The sequence below is a fragment of the Amblyomma mixtum genome, chromosome 2 (genome assembly GCF_055824585.1).
Source record: "Amblyomma mixtum isolate Tamu chromosome 2, ASM5582458v1, whole genome shotgun sequence".
Lineage (NCBI taxonomy): Eukaryota > Metazoa > Arthropoda > Arachnida > Ixodida > Ixodidae > Amblyomma > Amblyomma mixtum.
This window is the reverse complement of record NC_143013.1, coordinates 11,770,868-11,785,265: the sequence shown is the minus strand read 5'-3', so window position 1 is coordinate 11,785,265 and position 14,398 is coordinate 11,770,868. Positions and strand designations below refer to the sequence as shown.

General features: G+C 49.0%; 1 protein-coding gene across 1 annotated transcript; it reads left to right on the top strand.

Annotated features, from left to right (window-relative positions):
- Positions 1-2,919: 2,919 nt before the first annotated feature.
- Positions 2,920-14,031, top strand: LOC149358428 (neprilysin-2-like). Its single transcript, XM_089567546.1, has 3 exons — positions 2,920-3,012; positions 4,498-4,626; positions 11,995-14,031. The coding sequence occupies exons 1-3, from the start codon at positions 2,920-2,922 to the stop codon at positions 14,029-14,031; spliced, it is 2,259 nt and encodes a 752-aa protein (XP_089423672.1).
- The last annotated feature ends 367 nt before the right edge of the window (positions 14,032-14,398 follow it).

Here is a 14,398-nt window from a genome sequence, read left to right as displayed (position 1 = left end):
ACATTTATTTGAGGGTGTCAGTATCCCTACTTTATGATCGAAGTGATGGCTGACAAGTATGGTCATTTTCGCACGACATTGCCTTGCGAATACCAGTGTATATGCTTCGTGCGCTCAGCGCTTAATTTGAACCGCCTGGGCATCTTCAACTTGCAACAACATCTCACAGAAAACGCCTAGTTTTGTAATTCGCTTTGTAATCTGCGATTCACTTAGCCAGTGACACTGCCACTGCAGTAGGCGCTCGCCTTGAAGCGATTCATTGTTAGCTTGGCTGTCAGCTTCTCTTTACGAAGTACTCAAACTACTTCCTCTTTCCATTGCTTTTTTCGGGGGCCCAGTAGGTTTACTGGAGCCCAGAAAGCTCGACGAGCGCAACAAGTCAAAGGAATTCAAGATAGATCCGACCGCGGATAGTGTAAGTAGCAAAATGAGCATTTGGCTGTAGGGAGCTTCGGCTTCTCACTTTCTTAGCACCTTGCCGTTGATTACGTGCGACTTGCACTAATCGCAGTTATTACATGTCGCGTACCATGGAAAAGTTCACACTAGCCACACCCGCATGCAAATTGATTTCATGGGTTGTGGTGAACGCACAATCACCGCCTCCTGATCTACTTCGCGCATCAAAGAGCACAACTCAGTACAGGGCACACATGAGCGTACAAGCCCAGCTTTCCTGATGACGATGATGATGAGGAGATGGTCGCGCTGTTTGTAACTGCCATTACTAACTGACATTTACGGGAACGAATCTGCGATCAGATATCTTGCAATTTAGCTCACGAATCATCTACAAGAGGGGAGGGAAGGGGGTACTTTTTACAATTATTTTTTCACATCTTTTCAAAGCGCAAAGCTCACCGCAAATTTGCCCATCAGTTGGTTTGCTTCGCCACCCAACACAAAGCATAGTGGCAAAGCACTTTTACGTTCGTCAAAACACGAAGATATCCGCCGTATTACCGTGTACGCTGCGGAATATCATGCAACCAAATTTTTACGCCTTGTTCTAGAGCCTCATAATCTCTTCGTGTTCTGGCATGATGCTCGTGCTTGATGGCTATACGAGGCGTGACCGCTGTTTAGGCATGATGGCTATATAGGCGTGATGGCTATACGAGGTTAGGCCGACCTCCAGGAAGGATTGTCGCTGAGTGTAGTCGGCAGGTGTGCTATGCAAGGATGAACCCTTTACTGTTAAAGGATTGCACTTCGCTCTAAAAGAATGAAGTCGCCTTCTAAACGTCAACATGGGCCCAGGCCTCTAGGCCGCTATTACCAATCAGCTTTCGCTGATTAATGAACTAAGCTGGTTAGCTTAGATTCAATCATCTTTTCTAAGTTGTTGGGGTCTGCAAAAAGCCTTGAAGTTTGCATGGCCTAGCACTTGCTGAATGCGTGGTCAGTAATGTGTGCGCTGCTCATACGTCTGGATATCCATTTTTTTTTTTACATTCCAGACATCATCGGCCGAAAATGTCGTGAAAGAATGTACTACAGTGCTAAAAGTTCTTTTAAAATTTTTTTAGCCGTCCAAAAATAAGCTGACCATCTGGACAACGGAAATAGTACATTTTAAAAATGAGTGCTGCGCAGAAAATATTACAACTAAATTAATAACAAGACTACAATGAAATTATATAGAAGATAGGCAAACTTTACTCTTTGTTGGCTGTCTTGGCTGATTAGTAGCTTCACCTTAAATTTTTTCTTTATTTATCCCGCCATTGCTATTTGCAGCAGAATATTCTCTAGGGAGTTTTCGCAATCAGTTTCAGCTGCATCACCAGCAGCAGCAGAACAGCGCTGCTGTTGTCTATTCGTGACGAGAGGGAAACGACGAAAGAATGCCGCTGTTTTTTTTTTCAATGAAAAAAAAAAAAGAACTAAATGGCATCACTTACTCGATGAGTGAATTCAGTTCTTTTAGGGAGCATTAGCACTCTCTCACAACGTAATGGTTGGACAAGTTTGTGCGAAATTTTAAAATATGTGCGGTGACCTCAAAATGCCACGGCCGGGTTCTAACTCGGCCGCGGCGACCGCGTTTCGATGAAGGCCAAATGCAAAAGGCGCCCTTGTACTGAGCGATGACAGTGGACGTTAAAGATCCCACGTGGGCGAAATTATTCCGGAGCCCTCAACTACGGCACCTCTTTCCTCCTTTCATCTTCGTCTCGTACCTTCCTCTCTTCCCTTACTGCTCAGCTGAGGTGTAAGGAACGGACTATGGCGGGAGTGAAAGAAGAAAGAGAGAAAAAGGCGCCGTAGTGGAGGGCTCCACAGCACACGGGCGCCTTTGCATTTCGCCTCGAACGAAGCGCGGCCGCCGATTGCTGACTTTGCACACTGACTTCATTTTTCTGTTACCCCCTTTTCTCCTCCACCTCTATATCCCCTCATCCCTTTCCCCGGTACAGGGTAGCACACCGGTTTCTCCTTCCAGTTTGCCCCTGAAGCGATGGCACATACCCACGACGGGGGATTGGTCAGGATTTCGTTAACCTCCCTGCCTTTCCTTCTCATCTTGCCAAAAAGGAGGATGCAGAGAAGCTACCAGCTCTGCTTGTGGGAGAAGGCCCCAAAAGTATAATGGAAGTCGTCTGCCGGCACCAGTTGACCTATTCCTTTCAGACATTGACTGACCGGCGACAGTGCTGAGCTGTACGCCTAGCGAAGTGGTGCTTAGGGCACTTCTGTTCATCCCATTTGAGGAAAAGAAAGCCGATGTAGCAGACCGCGTGTCAAGCGCGAGACGGGGTTCCCGCAAGCAGCAAAGAAGAAGACAGAAGGCCATCGTCCAGACGCCTTTTTCCGCCTCCTGAGAGGCGCACGACAAAACGTCTCAAGCCATCCGCTACCCGGGCTCCTGTCCTCATCGATCGACGACACGCGCACGTCTAAGCCTGGCGCCCAATGGCTTCCAGAGCAGCCGCGGCGCGCGAGAAGGCCAGGAAGGAGCGACGCAAACCATCCCAGTCCACCAGCACCAGCTCCTCAAGGTCCAAGGTGAGCAGTCTTTGCCAGCGCTGACCTCTTCAGGGGTTGGCTTGATGGGCAGAGACGGGCAAAACCAATAGCAAGTGAACAGAAACCAGAGCCCAAAACAGTGTTCAGAAGAAATTACCTCCAGGTAGACGAGAACTTCACTACCACTGCTGATGCTTCCGCCCTGAATATCGAAATGGGATACACCCACTCTAAATCGAACGACCTCACCTAACCAGCCTCACTCAGAAGGACGCGAAATTTACTCACCGTGTTATTTAGCACTTTACTGTTCTTCAGTGTTCAGTGGAAGTGCAGGCTCGCACATTGTCATGAAATTAGGTGAGGACACGGTCAAGAGAGTACAAAAAAAAGTAACGTTGTGAACTATCTCGTCGTCGAGAGTAGACAAAAACATGAAACGAAAGGCGTAGTATAATCTGTAAGAGGGCTCATAAATGATGGTCGCCACACTCGGGTATTGACCATGGGTCCTTCGCCTGTCGGACGTGCCAGCGCCTACAGCCGCTTCTATAGTACTATTGTACTATTGTGTGGTATTGTTACTATCGTATCTTGATGCGCCATTGAGCGCTCGCCTACTCTTCTTCGGCCCTTGCCACGCGTTCTGTCACTTTGTATGCCTTCTCACTGCCGTGTGGGGATACATAAATCTGCCGTTGTCGACATAGGTGAGCCTATATTTTGACTAGCCCAGCTCCATTGCGCTACCACGGCTTAAGCAGTACTGCTTCAGAACATTTGGAAGCGCCTATAACTAAAGAATGAAAGATGTCGAACATGACAAATTAGTCGCCATAGCAAGTGCTTTATAACAATTACAACCATTGCGCGAGACGCTGAGGCCATGAACGAATAGTCGAATGAACGAGACCACCGTAAATGGCACGACGAAGAGTGCATAGCCATTCCGTTTTGTGGATCGACTGTCACGTGACTCACCACAGTCTGGCTTACCTTCACGACAGTCGGTCCGTAGAACGGAACCATAAAACTTGGTCTCTTGTCTACATCCACGTCGTGTTTCATCGAACACATTTGACGCGTTAACGTAACTAATAACAGGGCAAGCAACATTCGGAACTCGCAAGTATGGTGCCTCGCAATGGGTGCCTTAGTGCTTCTGTTAAGCGCGCCATGTCAGACATAAAGAGTGAATTAGTGGCTCTATATTAATTGACCAAGTTCAACTGCTGAATGCTGCGCACTAGAAATATGAAATTTGTATATTCGTGTCATGCATGCAACTCAAAAATATCGATTCCCGGTTCTATTTCACGCATGCGAAGAGTCACACGAACGTGGTACGTGATCCTTGTCCTTGTCTATCTGGCGCCTCTCAAATAAGAGTGTCATACGAGGCTAATTGGGTGCCTCTGCTGAAATCGTAAAACTGATGCGTGCCTCGTAGTTTTGACAGCTACTCAGAAGCTGCGTGAGGCTCAGAAATCATCTCTTCTCTTCTTCCCCGTTTTGGTCATTCAGAAGAGCAGCTCCTCCACCGAGAAGCCCGGGAAGCCAGCGAAGTCGAAGGATCACAAGGACTCCAAGGAGTCCAAGCCGCCCGTGGATAATCCGAATGCGGACAGCATGTCAGGTGTTACCACGAGAGAGGTAGGTTATATTTCAGCTATTCACGTGTGGTCCCGCGACCTCTTTACAGCCTATGACCCTAAGCGGCAACGAAGCGGTAGTTGGGCCACAGCGCATTGATAAGACTCTTCGGTTGACTTATAAATTTTATTCAGCTGCGGTAAAAAAAGACCACCTCCAAAAGTGTATTTTCGTCCAAGACTTGATGTTTCCTGTGATGCGCCTCAGCACTGACAATGCTAATGCGGCGACGCTGAAAGCATGCTCTTGGAGCTTTAATAAACGAAACACGGTTAGGAGGTGTCTTTGTCTACCAGAACCTAAGGAGTATGTTTTTACTTTTCCAGTGAAAATTCTCAGATGGATCTGTGATCAGTCAATTTTGTTCGGAAGTTCAATGAAGACCCTATCTATGACATTTGTCTGTCCCGTGCCGTGACGTAGAGCGGCGCGTGAACAGTTGGCTCGCTGAGGGAAGTGCTGAAGTGCTATGAAAGCTGAAGTGCTAGGGAAGCTGATGTGCTATGAAAGCTGAACGGTTGGCGTGTAATATCGGCCTGCCTTCACAACGCGAAGTATGAGGAGTCTTGTGGTGAAAATATGAAATGGCGCTGTGACAGCGGACCTTTTGCCGCATGGTCGTACTCCTGCACAAGTTTACCGAGGTCATGTTTCGTTTGCAGGACCGAGATACCAAGACTGGTGGAGACGTCGCCACACATCGACAGGTATGGCGCTAACGTCAAGCTTCTGCAGCTGTCCTCCTGGGTCGTTCGTTCACATCACTCGGAGTCATGAAGATGAAGTGGCCGGTAGCGATCGGTGCAGGCGACCATCTTCAACAGAGACTAGACGGAAGGGGAGAAGGCATTTGAAGAATCTCATAAAGCAGTTTTGTTTGTAATTCTTGCCATATAGTAATGACTCCAAGGAACTCGATCTTTCTTAGTGAAAGGAGAAACAATAAGAAAGCATTTCGTGTGTGACACGGAATGTCATTTTTCTTTATTTTTGCGATAGTTGAAGCATCAAAGTTTTGGCACTTGAAGCAATGCGACTTAGGCCTCTCCCAAAATAAACATTAGAAGAGTTTCAAATTGGGCTAGTTGGTGGTTGTTATTCTCGTGCATTGTTGCGCTTACGAAGGAACTGGGACACAATCAGGGACGACACAGAACAGATGTGCGCAAACTATCAACTGCAAGTTTATTTCTGAGTGCATGTATATATAGGCATTGTCAAGACAAAAACAAAAACAAAAACAAATCCGTGATCACATCGTCATGGCAAGATATCTTTTAACGTCCTGTCCAGCAGTAAAAAACATGCATTATCTTTCTGACTTAGCTGTTTGTTTTTATTTTTCCAAAAATTCTTTTTCCTGATTTGAGAGCTCGATAGAAGGCACGCTTACACATGGCCCTTCTTTTCCTGATTGTATGCAGTATGCTTCCCAAAGTTCCCTGATTAGCTTCTCTCTTGAACCGAGCAGTATTGCTGTCTGCTTAAAGTGAGGTGTGCAATTTTTGCATCTGGCGCAATGCGCTGCCAGATTTCCCGGTGAGTTGACAAGACTGCAGTTGCGCCTATGTTCTCTGAGCCTCTCATTGAGGCACCTACTGGTCTGGCCAACGTACGTTTGCCCGCATGATAGCGGTATCTTATACACAACACCTTCGCGGCATTCCACGAACTTTGTCTCATGTTTCCAAGCTGATCAAACGAAATATGGCCATGTCATCTTTTGAGCAGGCCATAAAGAAATCATGCAGCCACAAGATGCAAGAAAGCTTCCATCTGCAGGCAACACGCCTGAGAAAAGCAGGCTATCCGACACCTTTGCTCGTTTCCGTGGCAGAGAAAGTGCTAAGAAGGACAGTCCGAACAAAGGACCAAGGCAATGCCAAAGAAAAGAAGAGGCCTGTGGTTATCCCATACGTCCATGCACTTTCCCACAACCTGAAAAAGGTTGCACAAAGACACGACGTAAAAGTTGTTTTTTCTGCACCCAAAAAATTGAAAGCAATGTGCGCGAAAGTAAACGACGAAGACAATGCCGAGAAAGAGGTGTCATGTGGCGTCAAACATGAGACAAAGTTCGTGGAATGCCGCGAAGGTGTTGTGTATAAGATACCGCTATCATGCGGGCAAACGTACGTTGGCCAGACCAGTAGGTGCCTCAATGAGAGGCTCAGAGAACATAGGCGCAACTGCAGTCTTGTCAACTCACCGGGAAATCTGGCAGCGCATTGCGCCAGATGCAAAAATTGCACACCTCACTTTAAGCAGACAGCAATACTGCTCGGTTCAAGAGAGAAGCTAATCAGGGAACTTTGGGAAGCATACTGCATACAATCAGGAAAAGAAGGGCCATGTGTAAGCGTGCCTTCTATCGAGCTCTCAAATCAGGAAAAAGAATTTTTGGAAAAATAAAAACAAACAGCTAAGTCAGAAAGATAATGCATGTTTTTTACTGCTGGACAGGACGTTAAAAGATATCTTGCCATGACGATGTGATCACGGATTTGTTTTTGTTTTTGTTTTTGTCTTGACAATGCCTATATATACATGCACTCAGAAATAAACTTGCAGTTGATAGTTTGCGCACATCTGTTCTGTGTCGTCCCTGATTGTGTCCCAGTTCCTTCGTAAGCGCAACAATGCACGAGAATAACCTCTCCCAAAGCAGCACAGGTAATGTGCCGATACTGGTAACGGACGGTTTCACTCTGATCCTTTGTAGGGCCGACATTTGCGAATACATTTCCAATATTGGGTCGATTACATGTACTGCGTGCCCTCAGGCTGATAGCTGCGCCGTGCCCTCTACATGCTATACTTAGCCTCTCGTCCCCGTCACGGATCATGCAGGTTCTCGTAAAGGTGAACCTGCTTGTTAGGCGTATGTAACAGTGCCTCCCCCCCCCCCCCCTTTCGTTTTTAATGCGTCATCACATCACATCACATCACATCACATCACAACACTTTATTACCTTAAAGACCCCAGTTAGGGGGTATTGCATAAGGGGTGGGTACAGATAGGATCAAACTTTATGTACAAAGATGTTATTAGTTAAATATGGCAGTTATAAAATTCAAAAATGAGGATGGACAGGTGGTGGCAGCGACGTCGTGTGGAAGGCCGTTCCAGTCTTTGGCTGAGCGAGGAAAGAATGATGCAGCAAACGTTGTGGTATGAGTCTGTGGACGGGAAACTTGCAGGGGATGACCAAGGCGGAGTGAAATGCGTGGTGGAGGGCTAATGTAGGGTGGAATACGCAATGAGCTGTAAAAAAACTTATGAAATAAACACATACTGGTGATGCGACGACGACAGGCAAGGTTTTTTAGGCTCAACACCGCTTTTAAAGATGATATGCTGATATCATGTGAATAACATGAATGAATGAATCTAGTGGCTCGGTTCTGTAGCGATTCTAGTGATTAACAAGTAGATTTGGTTAGGGCTCCAAATGGGGGATGCATATTCTAGTTTTGTTCGAACGAGGGACTTGTAGGCAAGAAGCTTAATGTTTGGCGGTGCATGGCGCAAATGACGTTTCAGGAAACCAAAGGTTTAGTTAGCTGATGATAGAATGTTAATGACATGCGCATTCCAGGTTAGATCTTAGCTTACGGTTACACCGAAGTATTTATAGCAATTGGTCAATTCTACTGCGACGCCAGAGATTGCGTAAGGGAACAAAAGGGGCTTGCGTTTGCGGTAAAATGACACGTGTTTGCATTTATTGGGGTTAAGCTCCATGAGCAACTGGCTGCACCAGTCTTCTATACAGGTTAGGTCGTTTTGGAGTGCTAGCTGATCGGATGGGTTAGTGTGCGGTAGACGACGCAGTCATCGGCAAACATGCGGATGTTAGAGGAAGCATGCATGGGTAAATCGTTGATATATATAAGAAAGAGAAGGGGAAGCACTGAACCTTAAGAAACGCCTGATGTGACTGGGAGTGAGTTAGAGGATTGGTTATTAACATAGAAAAACTGGGAGAGACCTGCTAAAAATTGTTTTAGCCATTGTAAAACATTAGGATGTAAATTTAACAGGGAAAGTTTTAGTAGTAAGCGTTTAGGAGGTACCTTGTCAAAGGCTTTAGCAAAGTCCAGAAAGATTGCGTCGGTTTGAAGGTTTGAATCAAGATTTATATGCAGATCATGAACGAAAATGGTTAATTGTGTTTCGCAGGAGAAACCCTTACGAAATCCATGCTGAGATTGATGGAAAAAATGGTTCGAGTCAAGAAAATGCATTATTTGCGAAAAAATGACATGCTCCATAATTTTGCATGGCACACTAGTCAAAGATATGGGACGATAGTTAAGAGGTGATTCTCTGTTACCTGATTTGAACACTGGAACGACCTTCCCCACTTTCCAGTCGCTGGGTATGTTACCTGTGTAAAGTGATTGCTCAAACAATAAAGATAAGTATGCTGCACAAACGTGCCGAGTATTTTTTTAACAGCTTCGAGGTTATTTCATCAATACCTGCTGAGGATGATATTTTAATATTTTCGATAATACATGCGATTCCATGTGCAGAAAGTGTGTGTAAAGGCATTGGAGATATTGGAAATGCAGTTGTATCAAATAGTGGCGTGTCAGTTTCGTCAGTGAAAACAGATGCGAATGCAGTGTTAGATATGTTCGCGCATTCAACGTCGCTGGCCTCTTGTCCAAGTGCGTTAGTAAGAGTGATAGTGCGTGTCTGCTGGGGGTTTAGTACCTGCCAGAATTTTCGCGGATTGTTGATTAAGATCTTTGGCAGATCTACACCAAAAAATGTGCGTTTAGCGTTTCGAATGGATTGTAAATACACGCGCTCAGTATTAGAACGCCCATTATATCGAAAAGTGTCCGGCGTTGGCGTTGGTGTGTGAAGCCTCCACCTTTCAGGCACCCCGCGTACCTGGAAGGTGCATCTCCCACCCTACGGACGTGCACCCACTATATACAACCAATCTCCACTCTCCGAATGCCTCCTATCACCACCATTCAACATCCCGTCTCGAAATTATCGCCCTACTGGAGACCACTGGCCAAGTAAAACTCACCGGCTACGCAGCATTTCAAGCTTCCACATAACGGGATGTAGCCACGGCAGCGCTAGTTCATCGCATCTTCCCGGTGATCCGCACGCATTTTGACGGTATCGACACGTCCCACGACCTAATCACCGTTTTTCGACGTCCCCAACCTTTACTTCTGAACCTGGCCCTCTTGGATTCCCCCCCCCCCCCCCTCCCCTGCAAAACTCTCCTCCATCCGCGACCTCCACCACAGTATATATGCCGATGTGATCACCGTGTGGTTCAGCACTGGTAGTGATGCCACCAAGAAGATACTCTGCAACGCGGCATTAATGCAGTGGTGGAATCAGCTGAGCATGCCAAGCTCTCCTGTTCCCCACGAAGTCCGAACTATCCCTTTCTCCGTCACCCGGCTACCCTATTCAACCGGACATCACCCTCCGTGTCAAAGACCACATAGTCGCGCGGGTCCCCACATTACGTGTGCTTGTCTTACACATGCAACCAGAACCGTCAAAACACCACCTTTATCCAGCAAATATCCCAACACGTAGACGAGACCATCGGTTTCATCCACCGGATCACCTGCAGGAATCGAGAGCTTCGAGAGCACGAACCGTTCGCCTCGTACAATCCTGCATCCTGAGTTGCCTCATTTACTCCATCCCATATCTCACCCTCTCGACAGCAGAACTAGTTAAGATAGACACCCTCGTACGCAAAACTTACGCCTTACGTCAGCCCCCGGCACCTCCACTGCCCGGCTTCAGGCACTAGGCCTCTACAACACGGCGACGGAACTCATAGAAACCCACTTAGTGGGACAATATGAGCGCCTCCCGCGTACGACGACGGGCCGCCACATCCTCAGCCATGTTGGCATCCGCTACGAGTCCCTCTTTTTTCCCCAGAGCCCACTTCCCCCTTCAATTCCCAAATGGCTTGGCATTCGCCCTCTTCCCCGTAAAATTCACCGTGTCTATTCTATACTGGTAAAAGGCAGCGAAGGGTGGAGAATCCGTACAAACGCTATGGTAGTAAACAAGGCGTGACCTATTGTATGTCGCCGAGTGTGGCCACCGAAATGCATTTGGGCTTGAGGTTATGGACCATATCGGCCGCCCCACTTTGCCTCCGTCATGACTGCCTCCTCCGAAAACAATTTCTCTAAAGCCCGGACCTCTTCCATCACCCCCCCCCCCCCCCCCGGCCTCTAAAATCTAAACCCCCTGATCTGTACTCATGCACACTCCTTCCTTCCTTCCCCCCCCCCCCCCCCCCGCCCAGGGAACGAGGTGGCCCACTCACACGCCCGAAGCATTACTATCCGGGTGGGGCCCAGTCCCTGTCCCCACTGCGGAGCGAGGTCTGCAAGGGACCGGTTGACCACTTATCACGAAATACCTCAAATTACCGACTTGACCGTCACCTTTACCCACCGGCCGACAGGTCTGTGGGTCCATGATGCACCAAATCTCCTGGGACCATCTTCAAACGCACGCCTACCCAAATCCCGCAGTTCTCTCCAGTATCTACCCCACCCTCTACCCACCCAACTGCAGATTATGTGGTGGGCACGCTACCCTATTCGACATCATGTGGGCCTGCCCTGTCACCCCCATCCCCTTAATCACTTCTAGTTAGCAGTGGGAGAGGGCACTGCGCTGCTCGTAGCCGGGCCTTCAGGCTCGGCTCGTCCAGCGGGCTGACTGAGTAGCCGACGCGCATAAGCTCCTGGTCATCCGGCGGGGTTGACCTGCTGCGTTAGGAGCTCCGCCCCTCCCAGTGAGCTAACAAAGCTTGTCAGCCTATAAGGTTTAGCTCACAACCCACCTAGACACTCTAAAAGCCCCTCGATACCCCGAACTCATGGCGAAAGCAAATTCAACGAATTGGTCACCTAGCAGCTGAAGCTGTCTACAGGAGACACAAACAGCAGGGAGACCCTCATGGTAACGCATACAACGCCGTATGGATCGCACTGATTGTCTGTATTTTTTTTTTCTATTACGCTAACCCACTGCACTCTCGGCCTCGACTGTCGCGGTTCCGTGAGTTAGCAGTCCATAGTCGTTGCTCCCTGTGATGTTACTGTCGGCTAGCATGCAGAACGGCGTCATTCCTGTGATCCCCACTGCCCACAGAGCAACAACACTTCAGAAACCTTCCAGAGGCTCTTAAAGGCTTTAAAATGATTTGTAAGCATCAGGTGGTCAACAAAAGGCTGAAAAACGAAACTTCCTTAGTTTTGTCACGAAAGAAATTTCGTTCACTGATGATTATGCGCAGAAAGAATGCGTTGTGCCGAATCCAATTGAAGTCATCTCACTGTCTCTCGCAGAGCACCCAGTCTCGCCTTAGCTCGCACAAGGCCAACGTCCGCGGCGCTTTGGCGATGTTCCTGACTGCGGTAACTACTGTCATTGGCGTGCTGCTGCTTGCGAGGTACGTAAACTACAATCCTAAGATAGGCTTCTGTGGCTCCCCTGGCTGCCTGAGACACGTTGAAGAGCTAAAGGCAGCCATGGACATGAGCGTCGATCCATGCGAAGACTTCTACAAGTTCACTTGCGGCTCCTGGAAGCCAGTGGGCAAGGAAAGATCCCTGATTGCGCGTGTCTTCGATTCGTCCGCTAACATCGCTTTGCAGGAGATGCAGGCAGACCCTCAGCTGTCCGTGGTACCGACGGCGCCACAGTATTACCAAAGCTGCGTCAGTGCTCGCACCGATATAGATAGCGAGTTGGAGATCTTCAAGAAGTTCAAGCAGGACATGGGACTCATGTGGCCCGAGAGAACGCAGAGGGCCGGTGTCGACCCGCTAGTGCTCTTGCTGAACATGTCCATCAACTGGAACTTTCACATGTTCTTCAACCTGCGCGCTTTCCCCGTATACAAAAAGAGGAGACAGACGCTTTACATCAGGCGCGGCCTTATGAAACCCAACTGGCAGGACCTGACGCGGCTACAGCAATGGAGGGCCAACGTGAAAGAGCACTGCAGCCTTCTAAAAGCCAACGTAGCGGACAGCGTCTACACGGAGCTTGAAGGCATTGTCAAAGACCTCATGAACGCTGCTATTAGCGTTCCGTCGGACGCCACCAACGACACGCAGTTTGAGCTGAAGGTCATTGAGCACTTCATACAGCGGGGATCGCACTGGTGGCGGGAGCAGCTGAACAAGTTTCATAACCCCGAGTACGAATGGACGCTGGAGAGTCCCGTGGTCCTCGAGGATGAGACGATTCTCAGGAAACTTGACCGCCTCTTGAAGGATTATGCGGACAAAAAGGTTGCGCTGCTGACAGGGTTCTCTTGGGTGTTCATCCGAACGAACCTCTGGTTGATCGCCGGCAAACCAGAGCTGATCCACAGTGGAGACCCTTCGGCTCTGGAGAAGACCATGAAGAAGGCCTGTCTGAATTACGTGCAGTCGCACTTCGGGCTCATAATTTCGGCCAGACACATTTACGCGCGCTACAACTCCACCGTTCGCGGCGCGCTCCACGCTTTCTTCGACTCAGTACTGAAGGAGACACGGCAACAGTTGATGGGGGCCAGATGGATTGATAACGGCGTCAAGGAAAGGGCGTTCAGCAAGCTCAACGAACTAGGCTTCAACGCGATGCCCGACGACAGATTCTTTTCGAAGGTCGACCTGAACCGCTTGTACAAGGACTTCCCCAGGATCCGCGGCCCGTTTGTCGAGAATTACATCGGCATCGCCAAAGCGTACCGGCGGGTCATCGGACACGACAGCTTCGTCAGCATATTCTCAAAGCGACTGGGAGGCGGCGACGCGAGTCGCTACAACTATCACTACAACATCGCCTTCGTCTCCATCGGCGCCATGGAGCCCCCTGTTCTGTACGACGACGGCACGCTGGCCATGCAGTACGGGACGCTGGGCACGATGCTCGCGCAGTGCATGGTGCGCTCATTCGATTCGCGGGGCGCCTTGGTCAACGAGAAGGGCGAAAGCGACGCATGGTGGGGCCTGTCGGACGAGTACAACAAGCGGATCAACTGCGACCTGTTGAATGGCGCGGGCGGCCCTTCCGGAGGGCCGGGGTCGCGACGGCAGTCGGCGCTGTTCCCGTCCGTGCCGGGACTGGCCATTTCGTTCCAGGCGTATCGCGACGCCGTCACGGCGCTCAAGGGCCAGTCGACCCTGGACCAGCTGCGGCTCGAAGGCCTGGAACGATTCACCGACGACCAGGTGTTCTATCTCACCTACTGTCTGTCCACGTGCGCCGTCAACAGCAGCGGAGAGTCTTGCAACGTGCCCCTACGGCACAACACCAAGTTTTCCACTACGTTCAAGTGCCCCGTGGGAACCCCGATGAACCCGAGAAAGAAGTGCCAGTTTTTTGCTTGAATCGACGCGAACCCGTTTCTTTTTCCTTAATCTTCAATGTAGTTTTCCCTCCGTTTGATTTCTCTCTCCTATTATATTCCTAGTACGGTTCGAACAGGACGAATACGTTTGCAGTGTTAAATGTTCATTTCAAGTTGTGCACATTGCATGTATGACAACTGAATGACTGCGTTGACATGTTGCAGTGACATCTCGTGTCATTACTACCTTTTGTTGTGTACTCAGCTTCTTTACCCCTGGCAGCAACCATTGTAGTCGGCGCGGCACGGTGTTCTTGGATCGTGCGGCATTGGTTTTCTTTCTGCCGTGCGCAGCTGAGTCTAGCGTTATGGATTTCGATGAGCGCGGTCCTGCCGCGAGATATTTC

What these genes read in the sequence shown, in the direction of transcription:
- LOC149358428 (XM_089567546.1), top strand. Translation starts at nt 2,920, where the DNA reads ATGGCTTCCAGAGCAGCCGCGGCGCGCGAGAAGGCCAGGAAGGAGCGA. An exon ending in CCAGCTCCTCAAGGTCCAAG is followed by an intron (nt 3,013 to 4,497) that starts GTGAGCAGTCTT and finishes TTGGTCATTCAG; the next exon opens with AAGAGCAGCTCCTCCACCGA. An exon ending in CAGGTGTTACCACGAGAGAG is followed by an intron (nt 4,627 to 11,994) that starts GTAGGTTATATT and finishes TGTCTCTCGCAG; the next exon opens with AGCACCCAGTCTCGCCTTAG.